The 25,262-nt window shown below is 39.0% G+C and overlaps 1 protein-coding gene and 1 non-coding gene across 2 annotated transcripts; both read left to right on the forward strand.

The window, feature by feature from the left end:
- The first annotated feature begins 751 nt into the window (after positions 1-751).
- Positions 752-1,917, forward strand: LOC130982095 (uncharacterized). The gene is made up of 3 exons (XM_057905956.1): positions 752-773; positions 885-1,088; positions 1,172-1,917. Exons 1-3 carry the CDS (start codon positions 752-754, stop codon positions 1,915-1,917), a joined length of 972 nt encoding a protein of 323 aa, XP_057761939.1.
- Positions 1,918-11,830: 9,913 nt separating this feature from the next.
- Positions 11,831-11,934, forward strand: LOC130949873 (small nucleolar RNA R71). Its single transcript, XR_009073478.1, has one exon. It is a non-coding gene; the product is annotated as a small nucleolar RNA R71 (small nucleolar RNA).
- Positions 11,935-25,262: the final 13,328 nt, after the last annotated feature.

A 25,262-nucleotide genomic window follows, 5' to 3' on the forward strand; every position in this document is an offset into this window, starting at 1 on the left:
ACTAATGGACAAAATATTCACTGCTATGGTGTCAGCAACAAACGCAATTTGCATTTTACTTTCTTCTTTATTTTTTAATTTTTTTTTGCTTAACATATTGAATCAAACGCAAGGTGCATTTTGATTGTTGAAAGATTTTTATTTTTTTTTATTTCATTGAAGTCCAAATGCAGCCTGCGTTTAGTGATGGGTAGTTTTTTTTTTTGGAGATAACAAACGCATGATGCATTTTACTTTTTGCGTCAACTTTATTTTTGGAAGACCGAAACACAGGTTGCGTTTTGAAAATATCAAAATTTTTTTTTGGAAAACATAAAATGCAGGTTGCGTTTTGTTTAAAAAATATATTTTATTCGAGAGGCCTGCCTATAAATACAAAGCAACACTCGTTCAAAATGCCTTATTCCACTTCTACTCCTCATATTCTTCTTTGTTGCACATATCTGATAGTTTTAAATTTTGTTTAGCAGTTAGGTGTGTCAAAAAAGTCAAATTAGGTGAGGTTGAAGTTATGAAAAATATTGCAAATTTGTGAGTGTATTATAACAGTGAGGTTATACCAAATACACATGAAGGAGTGACTTTTGTTTGTGAATGTTCGTTGTCATTTGCTATTCCATGTGCCATGAGTTTTGTCGAGTTGCAGAATGGGCCTTGTAATAACATTCAAAGCCACATTTTGAAAAGGGTGAGCAACCTTTTATACAGAAGTCCTATGCAAGTATTTGGTGGGAAAATACAATTTCAAATAATGTCCATCACTGACGATGCCAGTATGCAGTAGATGTTATGTATTTATCAACAAACACGATTTCATGTGCCGATGATAGAGCTGTACGTTGAGTTTGAATAGCAGTGAGGGTTGGGTGTTGTCACTGAAGAAGATAATAATGATAGTGAAGAGGAGTTCGAAGCTAACAATGAAGTTGATGACAAAAACGATGACAGAGACTTGACAGGCAATCCGGCGGTGCAAAATGAAGCAAATGCGATTGTAAGCGAGCACTCGTTTGGTGTTCCATTTTTTATGCGGACTCTAGATCTCGAAGCCATACATGCCCCAGAATTTTCTGAGTATGCGAATACGGGTATGTTATGATTATTAACTCAAGTTTCCTATAGTGTTTATTTTATTTGCCTTGTATGAGTGATGGTGGTGCGCATGTCGTAGGTGAAGGCAACGCTGTGGCAGAAGATGGCGAGTTTAGTGTCGGAATGGAATTTGGTTCAAGAAAGTCAGTGATATCTGCAATTAAAAGCTACACTATCTCTAGAGGAGTTGATTACACTGTGTATGAGTCTAAGCCGCAAACATTCTATGCGAAATGCAAAGGGTATAGTGCAGGGTATGATTGGCTTATCCGAGCTAGCTTAATTCAAAAGAAAGCTTGTTGGGAGATCAGGAGATACAATGGCAAGCACACGTGCACCGTGGACACAATTTCACAAGATCATACCAAGTTGGACTCAAAAACAATTGCAAATTCTATTAGGCCGTTGGTCGAAGAAGTCCCCTCGATAAAGGTGAAGTCTGTTATTGCAGAAGTTCAATCTAGGTTCAACTACATTGTGAGTTACTGCAATGCCTGGTTGGTAAAGCAGAAAACTGTCGTAAAGGTTTTTGGTGATTGGGAAGTTTTTTACCAGACTCTGCTAGTATGGTTGAAAGCAATGACGGAGAAGATGCCAAGGTCTCGTATTCAAATTAAAACGCTCCTCGTTTACCATGAGAGTGAGGAGGTTCAAGGTGTAAGAGTTTTACACCGCATTTTTTGGAGCTTCTATCCGTTTATTGTAGCATTCAGACACTGCAAGCCACTGGTGCAAATTGATGGCACGCACCTGTACGGAAAGTATAAAGGTGCACTTCTGGTAGCGGTTGCACAAGATGGGAATCAAAATATTGTGCCTATTTGATAAACCCCATTTTTAGGGTTTATCTTGTTAATTTAGTAGATTTTATCCATCATTCTCACACTTATTCATAGAAATCGCATGTTTTACATTTTCCTTCCTAATTTTGTGCTATGATTGAAAACATGCTTCTTTGGCCCTAAATTACTAATTTTTAATTCTCTCTTACTACCATTCTTTGGCCCTAAACATGCTTCTTTCAGGTTTTCCAAGGCATGAAAGACTTAGAGGATGGAAAGAAAGCATGCAAAACTGGAAGGAATATAAGAAATTGAAGGAATTGCTAAGCTGTCAATCCTGACCTCTTCGTACTAAATCGATTATAACTTGAGCTACAGAGGTCCGAATAAGGCGGTTCCAGTTGCGTTGGAAAGCTAACATCTGGTGCTTCAAAATGATATGTTATCTGCCATAGTTGCCATGTAGTTAGGCAATGCGTACGCATGACCATGAATTTTCAGCGATGCGTACGCGTTGCTGACTCGTACGCGTGACGAGTGTCACATGTTGCAACGAATCAGAAATTGCTAGGGGCAATTTATGGGCTGTTTTTGGCCCAATTTTTAGCCCGAAAACAGATATTAGAGGCTAAAGAGTGGAGCAAAATGGGGGGATTCAATCATTCATTCATTCACACTTTGATTGACATTAGTTAGGTTTTAGATGTAGTTTTCTAGAGAGAGAGGCTCTCTCCTCTCTCTAGGTTTTAGGTTTTTATGTTTATTTCTTCTCTAATTCAGATTTCTATGTTGCTTTAATTTAGTTTGTCTTCTACATTCTACTATTCTAGCACTCTAGTTATCTATTTGTCTTTGTGATTTCCTTATTTTGCTAATTTGGTTTATGAACTCTTCATGTTAGATTCAATTTTCTTTTTAATGTAATTTGAGGTATTTCATGTTTATTATGTCTTCCTTCATTTGTTGGTATTGATTCCATGCAATTGGTTGTTTAGATTTAATAGTCCTTATTCATTTACCCCATTTCAGATAGCGAATGGGTCAGTCCAGTACAAGTGGTGCCCAAGAAGTCTAGAGTCACAACAGTGAAGAATGAGCATGGAGAGCTTCTGACAACTAGAGTGCAGAATTCAGGGAGAGTTTGCATTGACTATAGGCGTCTAAACCAAGCCACTCGCAAGGATCACTACCCCTTTGATGATGCGCATAAACTTGTTATGCTATGATTTTAGGAAATTGCACGAACGGCAAAATTCCTTCCGGCAAGTGCACCGGTTATCATCAAGTAAAAACTCACAATAGAGTGAGGTCGAATCCCACAAGGATTGGTTGAATGAGCAATTCGAATTAGAAGTTTGTTTAGTTGAGCGGAATCAACTTTTGGATGTGAATTGCATAAAGTAAATGTGGCAGGAAACGTAAATTGCAAGGAATTGAAATTGCATAAACTTAAATTGCGAGAATTAAGGTGCGAGAAAGTAAATTGCTGAAATTAAAAGGGAATTGGGGTGATTGCATGAATTGAAATTTGCAGAATGTAAATAGAAAGTGTAGATCAGAAAGAGGGGTTCATTGGGGTCAGGAGATATTGAAATATCCGAATCAAAACATTTTCATCTCTTCCTCAACCAATGCATTCATTGAATCTTGCTTGGCAATCTTATATGATTGGATCCCAATTCCTTGGCTCACCAATTCTCTCTAAAAACAAACAAATTCCCAATCCCTTGGTTTAAATGTTCATAAGAAGAGATGATGCTCGATCACTGATTATACCACACAGTTTCATGAACCACAATTTGGTAGGATTACATGTCACAATATCCATCCAAACCCCAATCCAATTCACTGTGAGAAAGCTTCTCTAGCATGAATCCATCATTCCTTTCCCAAGGTTCCGAAGGATTCCAATTATGGGTAGTTTCTTTCCCAAGACAACTACCCAATGGAGTTAGATCGAGAAGCTTTCTAACAAAATTCAAGAGAAAAGATTGAAGAAGAAGATAAAACTATTATTGATTCATTGAATTACAATAGAGCTCCCTAACCCAATGAAGGGGGTTTAGTGAGTCATAGCTCTGAATTCAATTACAAAGTATGAAAAATAGTAAAAATGATCAAAAGTTCCAAAGTGTCAAAAAGTGTCAACTAACTTCAATTCTATCCTATTTATACACTTTCTAAATTGAGCTTCTGTTGTGTTTCTTGGGCTTTGAGGCTTTTCCTTGATTTCCTTTTGCTTTGGGTTTATGGTCCATAATCCTGATGAGGCTGTGATCCCATTCTGTAACATTCATTGAGCAAACTTAGTGATAAACAAGTAGTGACACAAGACTCAACAATTTGAAGTTCCAGACTCATCAATTCTTCAGGCCCAATCCCATAAACCATGATATTCAATTGGGTTTCATACCATAATACGTTTAAGTTGAACTTTGTGCTCAAAAGCTAACTTAAACTTCAATATATTTGGCCCAGAAACCCTTTCAAAAAGTGGCGTTTAAGTTGAAGTTTAAGTTTCAGTTTAAGGTTAAACTGAAACTTAAACGTGGAAATGGAAGAAAGCAACTATGGGTTGTGGTATGGTCGAACACGTTTAAGCTTTAGTTTAAGGTTAAACTAAAGCTTAAACATGGAATTGAAGAAAGCAACCCTGGAGGCAATTTGAGTCGAACACGTTTAACCTCCAGTTTAAGGTTAAACTGGAGGTTAAATGTGGGAATGAAGAAAGTAGCCCAGGAGTGTGAATGGGTCGAACACGTTTAACCTCCAGTTTAAGGTTAAACTGGAGGTTAAACGTGGAAAATGAGAAGGCAACCCTGGAGGAGAGAAATAGTCGAACACGTTTAACCTCTAGTTTAAGGTTAAACTGGAGGTTAAACGTGGAAATGCTCCTGGTGCCTCTCTTGCTTCTGGCGTTTAACCTCCAGTTTAAGGTTAAACTGGAGGTTAAACGTGGAATTGCTCCTTGGTGAGGAAAAGTGTCGAACACGTTTAACCTCCAGTTTAAGGTTAAACTGGAGGTTAAACGTGGAAATGCTCCTTTAGTTCAATTCTCATTCTGGCGTTTAACCTCCAGTTTAAGGTTAAACTGGAGGTTAAACGTGGAAATGCTTCTTAGTGCCTTTCTCATTCTGGCGTTTAACTTCCAGTTTAACCTTAAACTGGAGGTTAAACGCCAGTTACAACATTTCCTCTTTTCTCATGATTCTGGCGTTTAAGCTCCAGTTTAGGCTTAAACTGGAGCTTAAACTCCACATTTGATATTCAAGCTTCCTTTATTGATTTTGTTGCTTCCTTGCCTAGCCTCTTCTTCCCTGAAATCATCCAAACAATTGCATCAAAGTCTTGCAAAATTTCATGAGAAATCATCCATTCATAGCATTCAAGTAATATAACTAAAAACTCATGGAATTTGCATCAAAATCATACTGTTTGGATGGTTCATTGCTTTGTTGTTCATTTAACCATTCTTGGTTACTTTAAGCTCAAGAAAATGCATAAAACAACTAAAACTAACAGAAAAATGCTAGTGAAACTAGCCTAAGATGCCTTGGCATCACAACAACAAACTTAATACTTGCTTGTCCCTAAGCAAGTCCTGAGTTATTTGAGAAGAAAGTATGAAACACAAAGCAATTACATTGGCTATATTAGCAAGCATTTGAAGTTCATCAGAGGGGTTTTATGCAGAAAGTTGCAGCATCACTTTTTCATTCTTATCAGGTAGGATTATCACTTTTTTATTGCATCCATCAAACACTGCTATGGCCTCTTGTTATTCTTATGTCCTTGGCACTTTTTCCTTTCTTTGTTTTTCTTTTTCTTAGAGCTCCTTTGCTCCTTGTTTGCTCAGTGTCATGTGTTGCACAAGCCTTTGGCATTTTCTTTTTCTTATCAGTGCACTACACATATCCACTACAGGCATTTTAGTTCACATTTCTTCTTGAGACATTGGTGCCCAGCACCTCTTTGTGTGACTAAATGTTTTGTATTTAGGTTGCTCTTGATAATGGACTTTTGGTTGATAATCCCGGGTTAGTTAACCCAAGTTACCAAGTGTTGAAACACTCCTCAGAACCTATTCATCCAAGCATATCCTTAATACATAAACACCACAGGCATTTGTCTCAGAAGTTCAAACCATTGGTGCCTAGCTTATTTTCTCAATTTTTTTTTGCTTTTTGGTTGCCCTTTTTCAGTGGCTTTTTCTTCTTCTTTTTCTTTCTTTTTCATGGTCAAAGACATTTATTCATCAAGATCCATAGACAGTATTCAACTTCTACACAAAAATTGATAAGTCTACACTCAATTTCCAATGAGCTGTCTAAACAATCAAGCATGTATACCACCACTTAATTCTACTTGATTTGTCACTAATTGAGCCAAGTTACTTTTGTTCAAACTTTTCTTTATATATATATATATATATATATATATATATATATTTTTTTTTTTTTTGAAAACAGAACAAGCATGGCAAGCATTTGTTTAAGAAGGTAGAGTTATATCCAAACATCTAGGCATTCACTTTATTCAAAGCAGTAAACCAACACTCATACTAACAACTTCACATTCCAGAAAGATTCAACAATTACAGTTTAAACCAGAACAAGCATGCTTTTGTTTGCCTTTTAAAGAATGGTCAAGGAACAACACCACCTTGTGAAATTTCTTGTTTTCTCTTTGTTGCCAGGAAACAAATTGATTTCTCCTTCTTCTCCTAGTTGTTGATTCATGTTCTTTCTAAGGTCCTAGTTTCTTTTCCTGCAAAGAGTGATGAAGTTGCTTGCTTCTCAAGCACTTGAATGGTTAGCTCAATTATGTATGGGCAAGTGTCTGAGTCTTAAGTTGGTGTGTGAACACCAAACTTAGTCTCCTACTTACTCCTCTGCTCTTTGAATCCTTGAATTTTCCTTGGAATGAAGTTATTGCTAAGGAGTTTAAGCATTTCTGTGATTGTTTAGAATGGTTGTTCCTTTCATATAATTCAAAGGTTGTTGTGTTCAGTTGATCTGTATGGTGGAACACCAAACTTAGAGTCACACATTCCCCTTTGAATTATTGATCCACGAATTCATAGTTTGGTGTGAAACACCAAACTTAATTCTTTGCAATGCACAGAAACTACTTCACCTTTTATTGAAGCAAATAAAAGAAACAGCAAAAGAGTATTACCTCAGGTTGGGTTGCCTCCCAACAAGCGCTTCTTTAACGTCACTAGCTTGACGGTTGTCCCTCAGTTGAGGTGATATTTAACCTTGTCCTTCTCCTCCACATCTCCCAAGTAATGTTTGAGTCTTTGACCATTCACAGTGAAGGTTCGTTGTGACTTTTCTTCCATGATTTCTACTTGTCCATATTGGGAGACCTTGGTGACAAGGAATGGTCCAGACCACCTTGATTTTAGCTTCCCTGGAAATAGCTTCAGCCTAGAATTGTAGAGCAATACTTTTTGTCCCTCTTCAAATTTCCTTGGGGCTATGCTGCTGTCATGCTTCTTCTTTGCTCTTTCTTTGTAAATTTTGGCATTCTCATAAGCTTCAGCTCTGAATTCTTCCAACTCTTGAATTTGCAACATCCTTCTTTCTCCAGCAGCTTTGCTGTCTAAGTTCAAGAGTTTCAAGGCCCAGAATGCCTTGTGCTCCAACTCCAGTGGTAAATGGCAGGCTTTTCCATATACTAGTTGGTAAGGAGACATTCCAATTGGTGTTTTGAAAGCTGTCCTATATGCCCAAAGAGCATCATCTAGCTTAATCGACCAGTCCTTCCTTGAAGTTCCCACAGTCTTTTCCAGGATTCTTTTGAGTTCCCTATTAGATATTTCGGCTTGCCCACTTGTCTGTGGATGGTATGGTGTGGCTACCTTGTGTTTGACTCTATATTTTAGAAGCAATGCCTCTAATGGTTTGTTACAGAAGTGGCTTCCTCCATCACTGATGATTGCTCTTGGAACCCCAAAACGGCAAAAAATGTGTTTTCTGAGGAAGTTCATGACTACCTTATTATCATTGGTTGGAGTTGCTATTGCTTTAACCCACTTGGAGACATAGTCTACTGCCACAAGAATGTAATTATTTGAGTATGAGGTGGGGAAGGGTCCCATGAAATCTATCCCCCATACATCAAACAATTCAAGTTCCAGAATGAATTGTTGTGGCATTTCATTTCTTCTTGGTAGGTTCCCCGCTTTCTGGCATTCATGGCAGTGCTTCACTAGTTCCTTTGCATCTTTGAAGATAGTGGGCCAATAAAATCCACACTGCAACACCTTAGCTGCTGTTCTTTCTCCTGCAAAATGTCCTCCATAAGTGGAACCATGGCAGTCCCATAAGACTTCCCTTCCTTCTTCCTCTGATATGCATCTTCTGAGTATGCCATCCGAACATTTTTTGAACAAGTATGGTTCGTCCCAGATGAAGTATTTGGCATCATTTACCAATTTCTTCCTTTGATGCTTGTTAAGTTCCAACGGCAAACTCCCAGTGGCTTTGAAGTTTGCTATGTCTGCAAACCAGGGTGCTTTGTGAATTACCATGAGTTGTTCATCAGGAAAGCACTCATTTATATGTGTGCTTTGTGTGCTTCCTTCTTCACATGGTATCCTTGATAAATGGTCTGCCACCTTGTTCTCTACACCCTTCTTGTCTTTGATTTCAATGTCAAATTCCTGCAACAAAAGAACCCATCTAATAAGTCTTGGTTTGGATTCTTGTTTAGCAAGTAAGTATTTTAAAGCTGAATGATCAGTGAAAACAATGACTTTAGATCCAATGAGATAGGATCTAAATTTGTCAAATGCAAAGACTATTGCCAAGAATTCTTTTTCAGTGGTTGTGTAATTCCTTTGGTTATCATTCAAGACCTTACTGGCATAATAAATCACATGTACCAAATTGTCTTTCCTTTGTCCTAACACTGCCCCAATAGCAAGGTCTGATGCATCACACATCAGTTCAAAAGGTAGGTTCCAATCAGGTGGGGCAATGATAGGTACAGAGGAAAGTTTTTGCTTCAAAAGTTCATAGGCTAGCATGCAATTTTTATCAAATACAAAGGGTGTATCAGAGACAAGTAAGTTACTCAAAGGTTTGGCTATTTTAGAAAAGTCTCTAATAAACCTTCTGTAAAAGCCAGCGTGTCCCAAAAAACTCCTAACTGCCTTGACATTACTTGGTGGAGGTAGTTTTTCAATGAGTTCCACCTTAGCTCTGTCCACCTCAATGCCTCTATTGGAGACTTTGTGGCCAAGGACTATTCCTTCTGTGACCATGAAATGACACTTTTCCCAGTTTAATACTAGGTTGGTCTCTTGGCATCTCTTAAGCACCAAGGCAAGGTGGTGTAGGCAGCTAGGAAAAGAATTTCCAAACACAGAAAAATCATCCATGAAAACTTCAATAAACTTTTCGATCATGTCCGAAAAGATGGACAGCATGCACCTTTGGAAAGTTGCAGGTGCATTGCACAATCCAAAGGGCATGCGTCTATACGCAAACACTCCATATGGACAAACAAATGATGTTTTCTCTTGATCTCTTGGATCAACTACTATCTGATTATAGCCTGAGTATCCATCCAGGAAGCAATAGTAAGCATGTCCTGCAAGCCTTTCAAGCATCTGATCCATGAATGGAAGTGGGAAATGATCTTTTCTGGTGGCTTCATTGAGCTTCCTGTAGTCTATGCACATCCTCCACCCAGTAACAGTTCTTGTGGGTATGAGTTCGTTCCTCTCATTTGGCACCACAGTTATGCCACCTTTCTTGGGAACTACATGGATGGGACTAACCCATGGGCTATCCGAAATGGGGTAGATTACCCCTGCCTGCCATAACTTCATGACCTCCTTTTGTACCACTTCTTTCATGACGGGATTCAATCTTCTCTGAGCTTGAATGGAGGGTCTAGCATCCTCTTCTAACAAGATTTTATGTATGCATATGGATGAACTTATCCCCTTCAAATCAGCTAGGGTCCATCCAATGGCATCTTGATGAGTTTGTAGCACCTTGATCAATTCTTCTTCCTGTTCTTGGCTCAGGGCAGAGCTAATGATAACAGGATGGCTCTCATCACTACCCAAGTATGCATACTTGAGATTAGGGGGTAATGCTTTGAGCTCAGGTTTTGGTGCTTCCTTTTCTTCTTTCACTCTCTCTGGCATGCTTGGCATGGTTGTTTCAGCAGCCTTGATGTCACTAACTTCAATATCCTTGGTGAACTCCTCCTCTGCCACTTCCTTTGTTATTTCCTCAAAGGTTTCTTGTACTGCAATGTCCACTACATCCACCCTCATGCATTCCTTTAGTGATTCTGATGGATAGCTCATTGCCTTGAATACATTAAACACCAATTGCTCATCATGTAGTCTAAGAGTGAGTTCACCCTTTTGGACATCTATGATGGCTCCAGCAGTAGCCAGGAAGGGTCTTCCCAGAATTATTGAAGCTTTGGCTTCTTCCTCCATATCTAACACCACGAAATCAGCAGGAAATATAAAGTCTCCCACTTTCACCAACAAATCCTCAACTATCCCATGGGGAAATTTAAAAGTTCGATCTGCCAATTGGAGGGCCATTCTTGTTGGTTTGGCTTCCTCAATCTTCATTCTTCTCATCATTGTTAGAGACATCAAATTGATACTGGCCCCTAAGTCACACAAGGCCTTCTCCACCATGACTTCTCCTATGATGCAGGGGATTTGGAAACTACCTGGATCCTTCAATTTCTGAGGCAATTTGTGTTGAATGATGGCACTGCATTCTTCAGTCAACAACACAGTTTCTTCATTTCTCCAGCTTCTCTTCTTGGTCATTAATTCCTTTAAGAATTTTGCATAGAGTGGCATTTGTTCTATTGCCTCAGCAAACGGAATGTTAATTTGAAGCTTCTTGAAAATCTCCAAGAATCTAGAGAATTGGCCATCCTTTTCACTTTTCATCAAACGTTGAGGATATGGTGCTTTGGGTGTATAAGGCTTCAGGACCTCTTTTTCTTTTTCTTTTGTTGCAGACGGTGTAAAAGATTGTTCCTGTTCCTTGTCTCTCACATTTTCCTTTGCTTCATCCTCTGTGGTTTCTTTTGAGATTTCCTTAAGCTTCTTTCCACTTCTGAGGGTTATGGCCTTACATTCTTCCCTTGCAATAGCCTTGGCAGTATGAGAAACGCTTGGCCCAGGGGTTTGCTTAGACAAATACACAATTTGATTTTCTAGCTTCTGGATGGCAGCTCCTTGGTTTTGCAAGTTAGAATTTACTTCTTCCTTAAAAGCTTTCAATTCGGTTATGTCTTGACTCATGGTTGCAAGCATTCCTTCTATCCTGTTTAATTGATCTTGAAATTGTTGGTTCGGATTAGATTGGGCAGGTTGGTTATTTTGGCCATGATATGGTGGTTGGGAGTAAGTGTTTTGTGTGGCTTGGTATGATCTTTGGTTGGAGTTTTGGTATGTGGAATTGTTATGTTGGTTGTGGTTGTAAGGTTTGTGGTTTTGTGGTTGGGTTTGCTGGTTTCCCCACCCAAAGTTTGGGTGGTTTTTCCATCCTGGGTTGTAAGTGTTGGAATGTGGATCATATGATTGTTTTTGTTGGTTTCCCACATAGTTGGCCTCTTCCCAATCACCTCCTTCAATGCTTACTTCCTCTTGATCTTGTGTGTGTATCGCAGCCACTTGCTTTGTGTCTAATTTCCTGGTGAGCTCTGCTAGTTGCTTGGCAAACACCTTGTTTTGGGCTAGAATTGTATCAACATGGTTCAGCTCCATGACTCCCTTAGTGTTGTGTCTCTCTGAAGCATAGTAGTACTCATTCTCAGCCACTGTCTCAATCACTTCAATGGCTTCTTCCACAGTCTTTTTCCTGTTCAATGAACCTCCTGATGAATGGTCTACAGCCTTCCTTGATTCATAAGAAAGTCCATCATAGAAAATATGCAATTGCACCCAGTCAGGGAACATGTTTGGTGGGCATTTCCTTGTCAACTCTTTGAACCTCTCCCATGCCTCGTAGAGCGTCTCACCATCTTGTTGTCTAAAAGTCTGAACCTCAGATCGAAGCCTATTGACCTTTTGTGGGGGGTAGAAACGTGCCAGAAACTTGCTCTCCACCTCATCCCAGGTTGTTAGGCTGTCCCTTGGGAATGATTCCAGCCACTTAGCTGCCTTGTCCCTAAGTGAAAATGGGAACAAGAGCAGTTTATAGGCATCTTCCTGGACTCCATTGGACTTCACAGTGTCGCAAATTCTTAGGAATTTGGTGAGATGTTGGTTTGGATCTTCATTAGCACTCCCACCAAATGAATAATGGTCCTCCACCAGTGATATTAGCTGTGGTTTGAGTTCAAAATTGTTGGCCTGAATAGGTGGTTTCTGAATGCTGCTACCACAATTCCCAGAGGTTGGGTTTATGTATGAACCAAGAACCCTCCTCTCAGGAATGGCATTGTTTCCATCAACCCTCTCATGGTTGTGAAATTCTCTATCCATGTTGAGATCTAGAGCTTCCTCAAAGTTGTCCTCAGATTCTCCTTCAGATTCTTCTTCTCTCAGTACTCTCTTCCCTCTTGCTTCCCTTCTAAGTCTATGAATGGTCCTCTCTGGTTCGGTATATGGAGGAGTTGATGTCTCTCCTCTTCTACCTGTCATACACGAACACACCACAAGCAGCAAACAAGTGGAATACTCTTGGTTAATGGAAGAGTATGGTTAGAGCATATGAGGAATTAATTCAAATAGTTAGTGGGTCAGTGAGTTAGTTGCTTGAATTTAAAGGCATAAGAAGAAAAAGCAAATCACAGAGTGCAGAAATTAAAATTCAACAAGTAACTTGAACTAAATTAACAAAACAAGAAAAATGCTCAATCTAGTTAACTTCCAATTTGAGAATTGTCAATCGAAAACCAATCCCCAGCAACGGCGCCATAAACTTGATGATGCGCATAAACTTGTTATGCTATGATTTTAGGAAATTGCACGAACGGCAAAATTCCTTCCGGCAAGTGCACCGGTTATCGTCAAGTAAAAACTCACAATAGAGTGAGGTCGAATCCCACAAGGATTGGTTGAATGAGAAATTCGAATTAGAAGTTTGTTTAGTTGAGCGGAATCAACTTTTGGATGTGAATTGCATAAAGTAAATGTGGCAGGAAACGTAAATTGCAAGGAATTGAAATTGCATAAACTTAAATTGCGAGAATTAAGGTGCGAGAAAGTAAATTGATGAAATTAAAAGGGAATTGGGGTGATTGCATGAATTGAAATTTGCAGAATGTAAATAGAAAGTGTAGATCAGAAAGAGGGGTTCATTGGGGTCAGGAGATATTGAAATCTCCGAATCAAAACATTTTCATCTCTTCCTCAACCAATGCATTCATTGAATCTTGCTTGGCAATCTTATATGATTGGATCCCAATTCCTTGGCTCACCAATTCTCTCTAAAAACAAACAAATTCCCAATCCCTTGGTTTAAATGTTCATAAGAAGAGATGATGCTCGATCACTGATTATACCACACAGTTTCATGAACCACAATTTGGTAGGATTACATGTCACAATATCCATCCAAACCCCAATCCAATTCACTGTGAGAAAGCTTCTCTAGCATGAATCCATCATTCCTTTCCCAAGGTTCCGAAGGATTCCAATTATGGGTAGTTTCTTTCCCAAGACAACTACCCAATGGAGTTAGATCGAGAAGCTTTCTAACAAAATTCAAGAGAAAAGATTGAAGAAGAAGATAAAACTATTATTGATTCATTGAATTACAATAGAGCTCCCTAACCCAATGAAGGGGGTTTAGTGAGTCATAGCTCTGAATTCAATTACAAAGTATGAAAAATAGCAAAAATGATCAAAAGTTCCAAAGTGTCAAAAAGTGTCAACTAACTTCAATTCTATCCTATTTATACACTTTCTAAATTGAGCTTCTGTTGTGTTTCTTGGGCTTTGAGGCTTTTCCTTGATTTCCTTTTGCTTTGGGTTTATGGTCCATAATCCTGATGAGGCTGTGATCCCATTCTGTAACATTCATTGAGCAAACTTAGTGATAAACAAGTAGTGACACAAGACTCAACAATTTGAAGTTCCAGACTCATCAATTCTTCAGGCCCAATCCCATAAACCATGATATTCAATTGGGTTTCATACCATAATACATTTAAGTTGAACTTTGTGCTCAAAAGCTAACTTAAACTTCAATATATTTGGCCCAGAAACCCTTTCAAAAAGTGGCGTTTAAGTTGAAGTTTAAGTTTCAGTTTAAGGTTAAACTGAAACTTAAACGTGGAAATGGAAGAAAGCAACTATGGGTTGTGGTATGGTCGAACACGTTTAAGCTTTAGTTTAAGGTTAAACTAAAGCTTAAACGTGGAATTGAAGAAAGCAACCCTGGAGGCAATTTGAGTCGAACACGTTTAACCTCCAGTTTAAGGTTAAACTGGAGGTTAAACGTGGGAATGAAGAAAGTAGCCCAGGAGTGTGAATGGGTCGAACACGTTTAACCTCCAGTTTAAGGTTAAACTGGAGGTTAAACGTGGAAAATGAGAAGGCAACCCTGGAGGAGAGAAATAGTCGAACACGTTTAACCTCCAGTTTAAGGTTAAACTGGAGGTTAAACGTGGAAATGCTCCTGGTGCCTCTCTTGCTTCTGGCGTTTAACCTCCAGTTTAAGGTTAAACTGGAGGTTAAACGTGGAATTGCTCCTTGGTGAGAAAAAGTGTCGAACACGTTTAACCTCCAATTTAAGGTTAAACTGGAGGTTAAACGTGGAAATGCTCCTTTAGTTCAATTCTCATTCTGGCGTTTAACCTCCAGTTTAAGGTTAAACTGGAGGTTAAACGTGGAAATGCTTCTTAGTGCCTTTCTCATTCTGGCGTTTAACTTCCAGTTTAACCTTAAACTGGAGGTTAAACGCCAGTTACAGCATTTCCTCTTTTCTCATGATTCTGGCGTTTAAGCTCCAGTTTAGGCTTAAACTGGAGCTTAAACTCCACATTTGATATTCAAGCTTCCTTTATTGATTTTGTTGCTTCCTTGCCTAGCCTCTTCTTCCCTGAAATCATCCAAACAATTGCATCAAAGTCTTGCAAAATTTCATGAAAAATCATCCATTCATAGCATTCAAGTAATATAACTAAAAACTCATGGAATTTGCATCAAAATCATACTGTTTGGATGGTTCATTGCTTTGTTGTTCATTTAACCATTCTTGGTTACTTTAAGCTCAAGAAAATGCATAAAACAACTAAAACTAACAGAAAAATGCTAGTGAAACTAGCCTAAGATGCCTTGGCATCACCCTTGCCATTTATTGATCAGATGCTTGATCGCCTGTCAGGTAAATCTGATTATTGCTTTTTAGATGGTTATACAGGTTATTTTCAAATCCATATAGCTCCTGAAGATCAGGAAAAGACTACTTTTACATGTCCTTTTGGAACTTATGCTTATAAGAGAATGCTCTTTGGCCTATGCAATGCACCAGCTACTTTTCAAAGGTGTATGATGAGTCTTTTCTTTGATCTCGAAGAGAACTGTATGGAAGTTTTTATGGATGACTTTAGCGTATATGGTGATTCATTTAGCCTTTGTTTGGATAGTTTATCTAGAGTATTACACAGTTGTGTTAGTTCAAACCTTGTTTTAAATTTTGAAAAATGTCACTTTATGGTCAAACAAGGTATTGTTCTGGGACACGTTGTTTCTAATACTGGTATCTCTGTAGATCCAGCAAAGGTAGATGTCATTTCTAGTTTATCTTACCCCTCCTCCGTGAGGGAAGTCTGTTCATTCCTTGGCCACGCAGGTTTTTGTAGGAGATTTATTAAAGATTTCAGTAAGGTTGTATTGCCTTTATCTAGGCTACTGCAGAAAGATATTGAGTTTGAGTTCAGTGAAGATTGCATACAAGCGTTTGATAAGATGAAGATCGCCCTGACTCAAGCTCCGATTGTGAGAGGACCAGACTGGAGCCAGCCATTTGAAATCATATGTGATGCCTCCAATCATGCAGTAGGAGCAGCACTGGCTCAATGCAAAGGTAAGGATCCTTTTGTAATTGCTTATGCATCTAAGACTTTAGATGCTGCTCAGTCTAATTATAATACTACTGAAAAAGAGCTTCTAGCTATTGTTTTTGTTCTGGATAAATTCCGAGCCTATTTACTTGGTACTAAGGTAGTAGTGTACTCAGACCATGCAACTCTAAAGTATTTATTAGCTAAAAAGGAGTCCAAACCAAGGCTAATACGTTGGATACTGCTGCTGCAAGAATTTGATTTAGAAATTAAGAATAGGAGTGGTAACCAGAATTTAGTGGCAGACCACTTGAGTTGCCTTGAGCAAATTAAGGATGACTCCACTCCTCTCAATGATACTTTCCTATTAGATAGCTTATAGGCAGTATCTGAAGTAGTTCATTGGTATGCTCCTGTAGCTAATTATCTAGTTAGCCACACTTTTCCTCCAAATTTTACTAAGCATCAAAGAGACAAGCTGAAAAGTGAGTCCAAATATTATATATGGGATGATCCATATTTATGGAGGTGTGGTGCTGACCAAATAATTAGACGGTGTGTGCCTCAATCTGAATTCCAGTCCATTTTAGGGACCTGCCACTCATATGAGAGTGGAGGACATTTTGGCCCTCAAAGAACAGCTAGAAAAATCCTAGACTGCGGATTCTGGTGGCCTACTCTTTTTAAAGATGCTGCTGAATTTTGTAAATCTCGTTCCCCTTGCCAAAAGTTTGGTAATATATCCAAGAGGGATGAGATGCCTCAACAGATTATACTTTTCTGTGAAATTTTTGATCTTTGGGGCATCGACTTCATGGGTCCATTTCCAAATTCTAATGGTCACCTTTATATACTGTTAGCTGTAGATTACGTTTCTAAATGGGTGAAAGAAATTCCTACCTGTACTAATGATGCTAACACTGTTGTTTCCTTTGTGAGAAACCATATTATTTATCGCTTTGGATCACCACGAGAAATCGTGAGTGATCAAGGCACTCACTTTTGTAACAGGAGACTAACAGGATTACTGAAGAAGCATGGGATAATTCATAAAGTAGCAACAGCCTACCATCCCCAGACTAATGGGCAAGCCGAGGTGTCTAACAGAGAGATAAAGCGTATATTACAGAAGATAGTCAAGCCTCATAGAAAGGACTGGAGCACCAGGCTCCAAGATGCGCTTTGGGCATATCGGACAGCATACAAGACACCAATTAGGATGAGTCCCTTCCGCTTATTTTATGGAAAGGCCTGTCACCTCCCAGTTGAGGTAGAGTACAAAGCCTTCTGGGTGGTAAAAGAATGCAATATGGAATTTGGGAAAGCCGGAGCTGAAAGGAAGTTTCAACTACAAGAATTAGAAAACCTTCACCTCAAAGCTTATGAGAACTCCAGGCACTCACTTCAAAGAGAGAGTGAAGGCTGTGCATGATAAGTACATCAAGAGGAGAGAGTTCCAACCTGGGGACTTAGTCCTCCTTTACAACTCCAGATTAAGGCTCATGCCAGGCAAGTTGAGATCAAGATAGGATGGTCCCTATCGAGTAGAGAAGGCAGAGCCATACGGAGTCTTTCACTTGAGTCATCCTTCAAGCTCTGAATTCATCAAGGTCAATGGACATCGCTTAAAGCTATATCATGGTGAGAAGATGCAGAAGAACAAGGAGCTAGAGATCTTCCTTTTGGAGGATCCACCAATAGTAGGAGACTGAGCTAGTGGAGCGTCCAACTTAAGGACGTTAAAGCAAAGTGCTGGGTGGGTGATGAGCGGATATTTTATACGCTTTTTGGGGGTAATTTCATGTAGATTTTAGCATGTTTTAATTAGTTTTTAGTTTAATATTATTAGGTTTTAGGAAAAAATCATATTTCTGGACTTACTATGAGTTTGTGTGTTTTTCTGTGATTTCAGGTATTTTCTGGCTGAAATTGAGGGAGCTGAGCAAAAATCTGAGTTAGGCCGAAAAAGGACTGCTGATGCTGTTGGATCCTGACCTTCCTGCACCCGAAATGGATTTTCTGGAGCTACAGGAGTCCAATTGGCGCGCTCTCAACGGCGTTGGAATGTAGACATCCAGGGCTTTCCAGAAATATATAATAGTCCATACTTTGCACGAAGATAGACGACGTAACTTGGCGTTGAACGCCAAGTACATGCTGCTGTCTGGAATTAAACGCCAGAAACACGTCATGATCCGGAGTTGAACGCCCAAAACACGTTATAACTTGGAGTTCAACTCCAAGAAAAGCCTCAGCTCGTGGATAGCTTTAGTCTTAGCCCCAACACACACCAAGTGGGCCCCAGAAGTGGATTTCTGCACCAATTATCTTAGTATACTCATATTCTGTAAACCTAGGTTACTAGTTTACTATTTAAACAACTTTTAGAGAATTATTTTGTACCTCATGACATTTTCAGATCTGAATTTTATACACTTTGACGGCATGAGTCTCTAAACTCCATTGTTGGGGGTGAGGAGCTCTGCAGCGTCTCGATGAATTAATGCATTTGTTTCTATTCCTCCATTCAAACGTGTGTTCCTATCTAAAATGTTCATTCGCGCTTAATTATGAATGGGGTGATGATCCGTGACACTCATCACCTTCCTCAATCCATGAATGTGTGTCTGACAACCACCTCCATTCTACATCAGATTGAATGAGCTTCTCTTAGATTCTTTAATCAGAATCTTCGTGGTATAAGCTAGATTGATGGCGGCATTCATGAGAATCCGGAAAGTCTAAACCTTGTCCGTGGTATTCCGAGTAGGATTCCGGGATTGAATGACTGTGACGAGCTTCAAACTCCTAAAGGCTGGGCGTTAGTGATAGACGCAAAAGAATCATTGGATTCTATTCCAACCTGATTGATGACTAGCCGTGCTGTGACAGAGCATTTGGACCATTTTCACTGAGAGGATGGGAGGTAGCCACTGACAATGGTGACACCCTACATACAGCTTGCCATAGAAGTAACTTTGCACTTTTCCATGGATGGAATATTACATTACAGAAATTCAGAGGACAAAGCATCTCCAAAACTCCAACATATTCTCCATTACTGCACAACAAGTAACGACTTTATTCTCTTTTATTTTTCTAATAATTCCAAACACTTTTACTTCTTACAATTAAATCCAAATAACCTTATTGGCATCCTGACTAAGATTAATAAAATAAATATAGCTTGCTTCAAACCAATAATCTCCGTGGGATCGACCCTTACTCACGTAAGGTATTACTTAGACGACCCAGTGCACTTGCTGGTTAGTTGTACGGATTGCAAATTCGTGCACCAGTGGGAGACAACCCACCATGGTATGATCATTCCGTTTTAGTCTTAGTTTTATTTTACTTTATTATATTTTTATGGTGTTAATGACTCTTCTCTTAATCTCTGCATATACACTGCATTCACATTTGTATTTGCATTCTACAAAAAAAATGGCACGTGACGCGACAGCGTCGCCGACGCGTCTGCGTCATATGTGCCTTGGGAAGAGAAATGAATTTTACGGAAAGTCGCACAAAAGAGTGGCTGGAGGCGTGCCTTTGGCACAAATACGCCCACGCGACCGCGTCCCTGACACGTCCGCATCATGTGCAAAAATGACCTCCTACGCGTCCGCGTCACCCACGTGAACGCGTGCCCCAAAAAAATCGACGTAAAAAGGGTGTATTGCAGAATGTTAGGCTGGAGTGGGGATGGAACCATGCCAAAAGCATAAGCCCCACCACGCGAACGCGTGACCCACGCGAACGCGTGACCCACGCGTCCGCGTCATTTTCAAAATATGGCCTTTCACGCGATCGCGTCAACCACATGAACGCGTCACCCTAAATTTTGGCAAATATGCGAATTAAACAGAAAGTTGTGCGTACGCGAGGCTGCTCTGATGCCACTAGCGCAATTCACGTCACGCGTTCGCGTGACCGACGCATCCGTGTCACTTCAAAATTGCACCAACCGTGCGACCGCGTGTCCCACGCGTACGCGTCGCCTGCGCCGCACAACTTATCCAGATCAGCCAAATATCATATCTTTTCTTCCCCAAATCCTAATTTTTATTTTTCCCTTCTTCTTCCCTTCTTCTTCCTTCCTTCCCTCTTCATTCTTTTCCACTTTTTACTTGTTTTTCCCCCCTCTTTCATTTTCCCACTCATCATCAAGGTTATTTTCTTTCCTTCTTCTCTCTTTACTTTTCCATTTATTATTTTTTTCTTCTTCTCTTTTCTTTTTCCTTTCATTATCCATGTTTTCTTTTTCTTTTTCTTTTTAAACCTTCTTTCTTGGTGTTGGAAATTTATTTAGGTCATTAGTCTCTATATTTTGCTTGTGAATTATTAAGAAATTGTTTGACAATTATATTACTTTTTATAGGGTTGCTTGCATGTTCAATTTAATACTTTCGATAACATATTTACCATGCACGCTATGTGTTTGTGAAAAAACCCGTATGGCATTATGCACTATTATTGGAATTCTTTTATTCTACTTCTCTAAATGCTTGCTTTTCACGACACCCCTTTTATATTTTATTAATTAATATAATTGCCATTACAAACATATTGTTTGTTTGAAAGACTTGGTAATCTAACTTGGACATTGAATGCTTGATCTATGCTACTCATGCCTTTGCCAGCATGCCAATAAACATCTTACATTTAATTGTCATTACATGCATTTGCTATATTTCCATTGATGGACTTTTCACATGTAGTCATGACCATGTGTTAACAACATTCTTCTTTACCGTGCATTGATTACCACCGCTACCATTCGCTCTGTTGCTCTAACCTTTAGCTTTACAGGTTACTTTCTTTTTCCCTTTTCAAGATGGCCACCAAGAAAGGTAAAGAGAAAGATACTCCCAAACCACTGGCAAGGAGAGGAACAAAACAAGTCTTAGTGGTAGAGCCATCTTCAACAGTGGTTAAACCCTCAACAAAACAAACCAAGAGGATCATCAAGGTCGATGAAAAAGAGAAAGCCTTTCCAGCAAAGGACACTGTGCGGTTCACTAACCGCTACTGCGAGCAGATGTTCCCTATTCTGGTGGAAAGGAACTATAACAATGAGCACCTTCTCATCCTCCCGACACGAATTGCTGAATTTGTTGAGCCCCGCATTGAGCGAAGACAATGGGGTTTCTTACAGAGACAACCACGACAGGTTAATCTCTCATGGGTAGTTAAATTCTACTCCAACTTTCACTTGCCAACGCTGTAGTCTGTCTATATCTGTCAGAAACAAGTCCCCATCACAGAAGAGGCCATTCAAAAAGCTTTGGATCTTCCCCCTGCTCTAGAAGGATTTGACGCATTTCATGAAGCCTCACTCAAGCGCCAGACATACCAATTTGATTGGAACGCCATTCTCAGAGTTCTCGCACAACCTGGCAGCAGATGGATTTATGGATACCATCGATCTCAACCAAAAGGGATATCAGCTTCAGCACTTACCTTGGAGGCTTGAGTATGGGCATAGATTATGTCCCATTACGTCTTTCCGAGCACTCATGAGTCCTCCTTCACTGCTGACATGGCTGTTCTACTCTGGTGTATCATTACAGACCAGCCTCTAAACCTACCAAGACACATCTGGAATGCCATGGGACACATACAAATTGCAGACAACTTACCTTTTCCGCCTTGGTCTCAGATCTCATCTCAGCAGCCGGAGTCTCTTACAGGACTGGGGACACCAGAGCCATGCTTCCACGGAGTGATCAGTACATCCCTAACGGGAAATATATCAAACCTCCAGCAGCCACTACCAGCCAACCTACAGAAAAAGCTGAAGACATTCCTCCTTCCACACCATAAGCACCTTCAACAAGTCAACTGTTCCATCAGATACTGGAAAGGCTGGACTGGCAAGAACAGAAAGCGAAGCTACAAGAGCGCCGTAACCAGCGCCTATTCAAATACCTCAAGGAGCTATTCACAAGAAACCACAGACCTGACAAAGACCCAGACACTCCAGAGTCCACTTCATTTACCAGCACAGGGAGACATGGTGGTCCCAACTGTGGAGATACTACTACCAGCCCCCCTTTGTTCCTGACAGATGGAACTGAGGGCGGTGCAAAGCCTTAAGTGTCGGGAGGTCGGTCAGTACCTGACTTCCAGAGGTAACTTCTCTTTCCTAACTTCAATAAAGTAGGATATTTAGTTATTTTTTCTTTGATTAGGATAGGATAGATTTTTTAATAATAGGTTATTTACATGCATGTTCTATTTGGTTGAAATATAATGAGTTTCTTTTTAAGACCTTATTTCTGAAAAATTTTACTAATTTAAATCAAAACTTTTTGTGTTAAATTTGTTTGAAGTTGTAATTGGAACATGGTTTTTGAGCTAAAGAACACACAACCCGTGAGATTTTGGGCTTATTTATATGGTTACACTATTTAACCATAAACATTTTATTCTTGTGTGTTTACTTCTCTATGATTGTAATTTATATTTTGTTTCATCCTATATGTCCAATGTTTAATGTGTTATATGCATGCATATGATTGAGGCCATTATTTGTTTAGCTCACTTATCCCAAATAAGCCTAACCTTTAAATTACCTTTGTTAGCCACTTTTATCCTTTTAATCCCATCTATTCTATATTTTATCACTTTACTAGCCTTAAGCGGAAAAATAATTAAATATCCCAATTGAATCTTTGGTTAGCTTAAGATAGAAATTGTGTGTAAATTGAGTATGGGAAGATTATGGGAACAAGGGTTAATAAGGGAATGTGTCATGATAAAATAATGGAAATTTGTGTACCTACTCATGTGAAACTAGAAAAATTAAAAATCTATGTGCATTGATAAGCTATGTTTATTTTTCTATTTAAAAAAATCCAAAAATATTCAATAAATATATAAATAAATAAGGGGACAAAATTACCCCAATGCTAAGTTTAATTAAAGATCAATGCATATGTGATAAAAATTAAAAAGAAATTTGATACATGAGTATGTGATGCAAAGTGAGAAATTTTGGGTAGCTAGGCAAGATTCTAGAGTTATATAGAGTGTATGTATACTAGGTAAAGAGTTTAGGTTAATTAAAGATTCATATTTTAGCTCACTTAGCCTTATATATATACCCTTACCCTTACCTTAGCCCCATTACAACCTTGAAAAGACCTCATGATGTTTGCATTGGTATATTAAATATTGTTGATTGGTTAGGAAAAGAACAAACTTTAGAAAGCATGATTAGAGAAGTATAAAGTGATTACCCTATACACTAGAGAGATTAGAGTGCACATACACCATCAGTGAGGGTTCAATGCTTGATCCTATGTTCCTTGCTTTTATGAGCTGTCTTCTTACAAGTTTACCTATTCTTACTGTATGACTTGAATTAGCAGAATTTGATTTATGTTTTCTTAAAGAACTTGTTTGCTTTTAACCAAGTAGACAAAATGATATAGTTGTATTTCATATATATAGGTTGCATTGCATTGCATGAGTCTTACATTTCCCCTACTCATTTATTTTATCTCCTTGAACTAAGCATAAGGACATGCTAATGTTTAAGTGTGGAGATGTTGATAAACCATTATTTTGTGATTTATATTGTGTTTAATTGAGTGGTTTTATCAAGTCTTTACACACTTATTCATATGATTAGCATGATATTACAATTCCTTCCCAAAGTTGTTCTATGGTTGAAAACTTGCTTCTTAGAGATCTTTTTATTGTGTATTTTAATTCTCTTTTATACCATTCGATGTCGTGATCCATGTGTTAAGTGTTTCAGGTTTCATAGGACAGGAATGGCTTAGAGAATGGAGAGGAAGCTTGCAAAAATGGAAGGAGCACAAGAAATCAAGGAGATGACCAGCGAACACTGATGCGGACGCATGGCTCACGCGATCGCGCGAAATGAGAAAATCACAGTGACGCGTTCGCATGCCAGACGCGAACGCGTGGATTTAAATCAGCACAGATGACGCGAACGCGTGGACGATGCGTACGCGTGGCGAGGAAAAACGCTGAATGACGCGCACGCGTGGACGACGCGTATGCGTGACATGCGCGATCTGCAGAATTAACAGGACACGCTGGGAGCGATTTTGGGCCGCGTTTTGACCTAATTTTTGGCCCAGAAACACAGACTAAAGCCGGAAAACATGCAGAGACTCAGAAGAGATTTTCAAGAGGATAGTTTTTAGTTTTTAGATCGGATTTTGCTCCTCCTCTAGGTTTTCTCTCTACACATTCATAATTCTTAGAATTTTTATTTGCTTTTGGATTTGGATATTGAGAAGAGTTGTTACCTCCGCCAAGACTTCGTCATTCTATTTTGTTTTCTTACTTTTCACTTACTCTTTCATATCCTTAATTTGTCCAGAGTTACAATTGGATTATTTTTAGAGCTTATTAATACAAGAACTATTTTTATTTTTAATTGATCTTTTTATTATTATTTATCATGTTTTTCTTTATTTTCCCTTTTTATTTTGTGAAGTCTACATTCATGATAATGGAGTAGTTCCCCAACTTGATTGGGAGTTGATTAAAAGGAGAACCTTGAGTTGGAATACTCAAGAGTCAAATTGTAATTGGGTTTAGTGTTGGTTGAATCTCTAGTCACTGACGCTAATCCTTCCCAAGGGAGAGGATTAGAACTTGTGAATAGAAGTTGACTTCCAACTTACTTAAACTTCCTTTATTCAGTAAAGGATAACTAAGTGGAAACAACTACCAATTATCAATTGATCTTGAGTAAAATCTAACAAGGATAAAACTTCCAATTAATCTTCTCCCGGTCAAGATCTTTATTTAAATTATATAAATTCTCTTATTTATTTTCCTGTTCCTCAAACTCAAAATTTCTTGAAAAACCTCTGACCAATAAGCTGCACTCTTTTGTCAACTCGTTGGGAGACGACCTGGGATTCATACTCCCAGTATTTTTATTCTAATTTTGTGACAACCCTTTTAAATTGATAAGCGAATTTTCACTGGTTAAGAACTGTACTTGCAACGTATTTATTCCATTAAATTTTTAATCGGTCAATTTCCGCCTCCATCACCCGCATTGAGCGAATACAATGGGAATTCTTACGAAGACAACCACAGCAGGTTAATCTATCATGGATAGTTGAAGAGGCCATTTAGCAAGCTTTAAATCTTCCCCCTACCCCTGAAGGATTGGACGCAATTCAAAATGCCTCTGTCCAACGCCAGACATACAAATTTGACTGGGACGCCGTTCTCAGAGTTATAGCATAACCTGTCAGTTGATGGATCTATGGATACCATCGATCCCAACCTAAGGGAATATTGGCTTTAGCACTGACCTTGGAGGCTCGAGTATGGGCACATATTATGTCCCACTACATCTTTCCGAGCACTCACGAG

The sequence above is a fragment of the Arachis stenosperma genome, chromosome 1 (genome assembly GCF_014773155.1).
Source record: "Arachis stenosperma cultivar V10309 chromosome 1, arast.V10309.gnm1.PFL2, whole genome shotgun sequence".
NCBI lineage: Eukaryota > Viridiplantae > Streptophyta > Magnoliopsida > Fabales > Fabaceae > Arachis > Arachis stenosperma.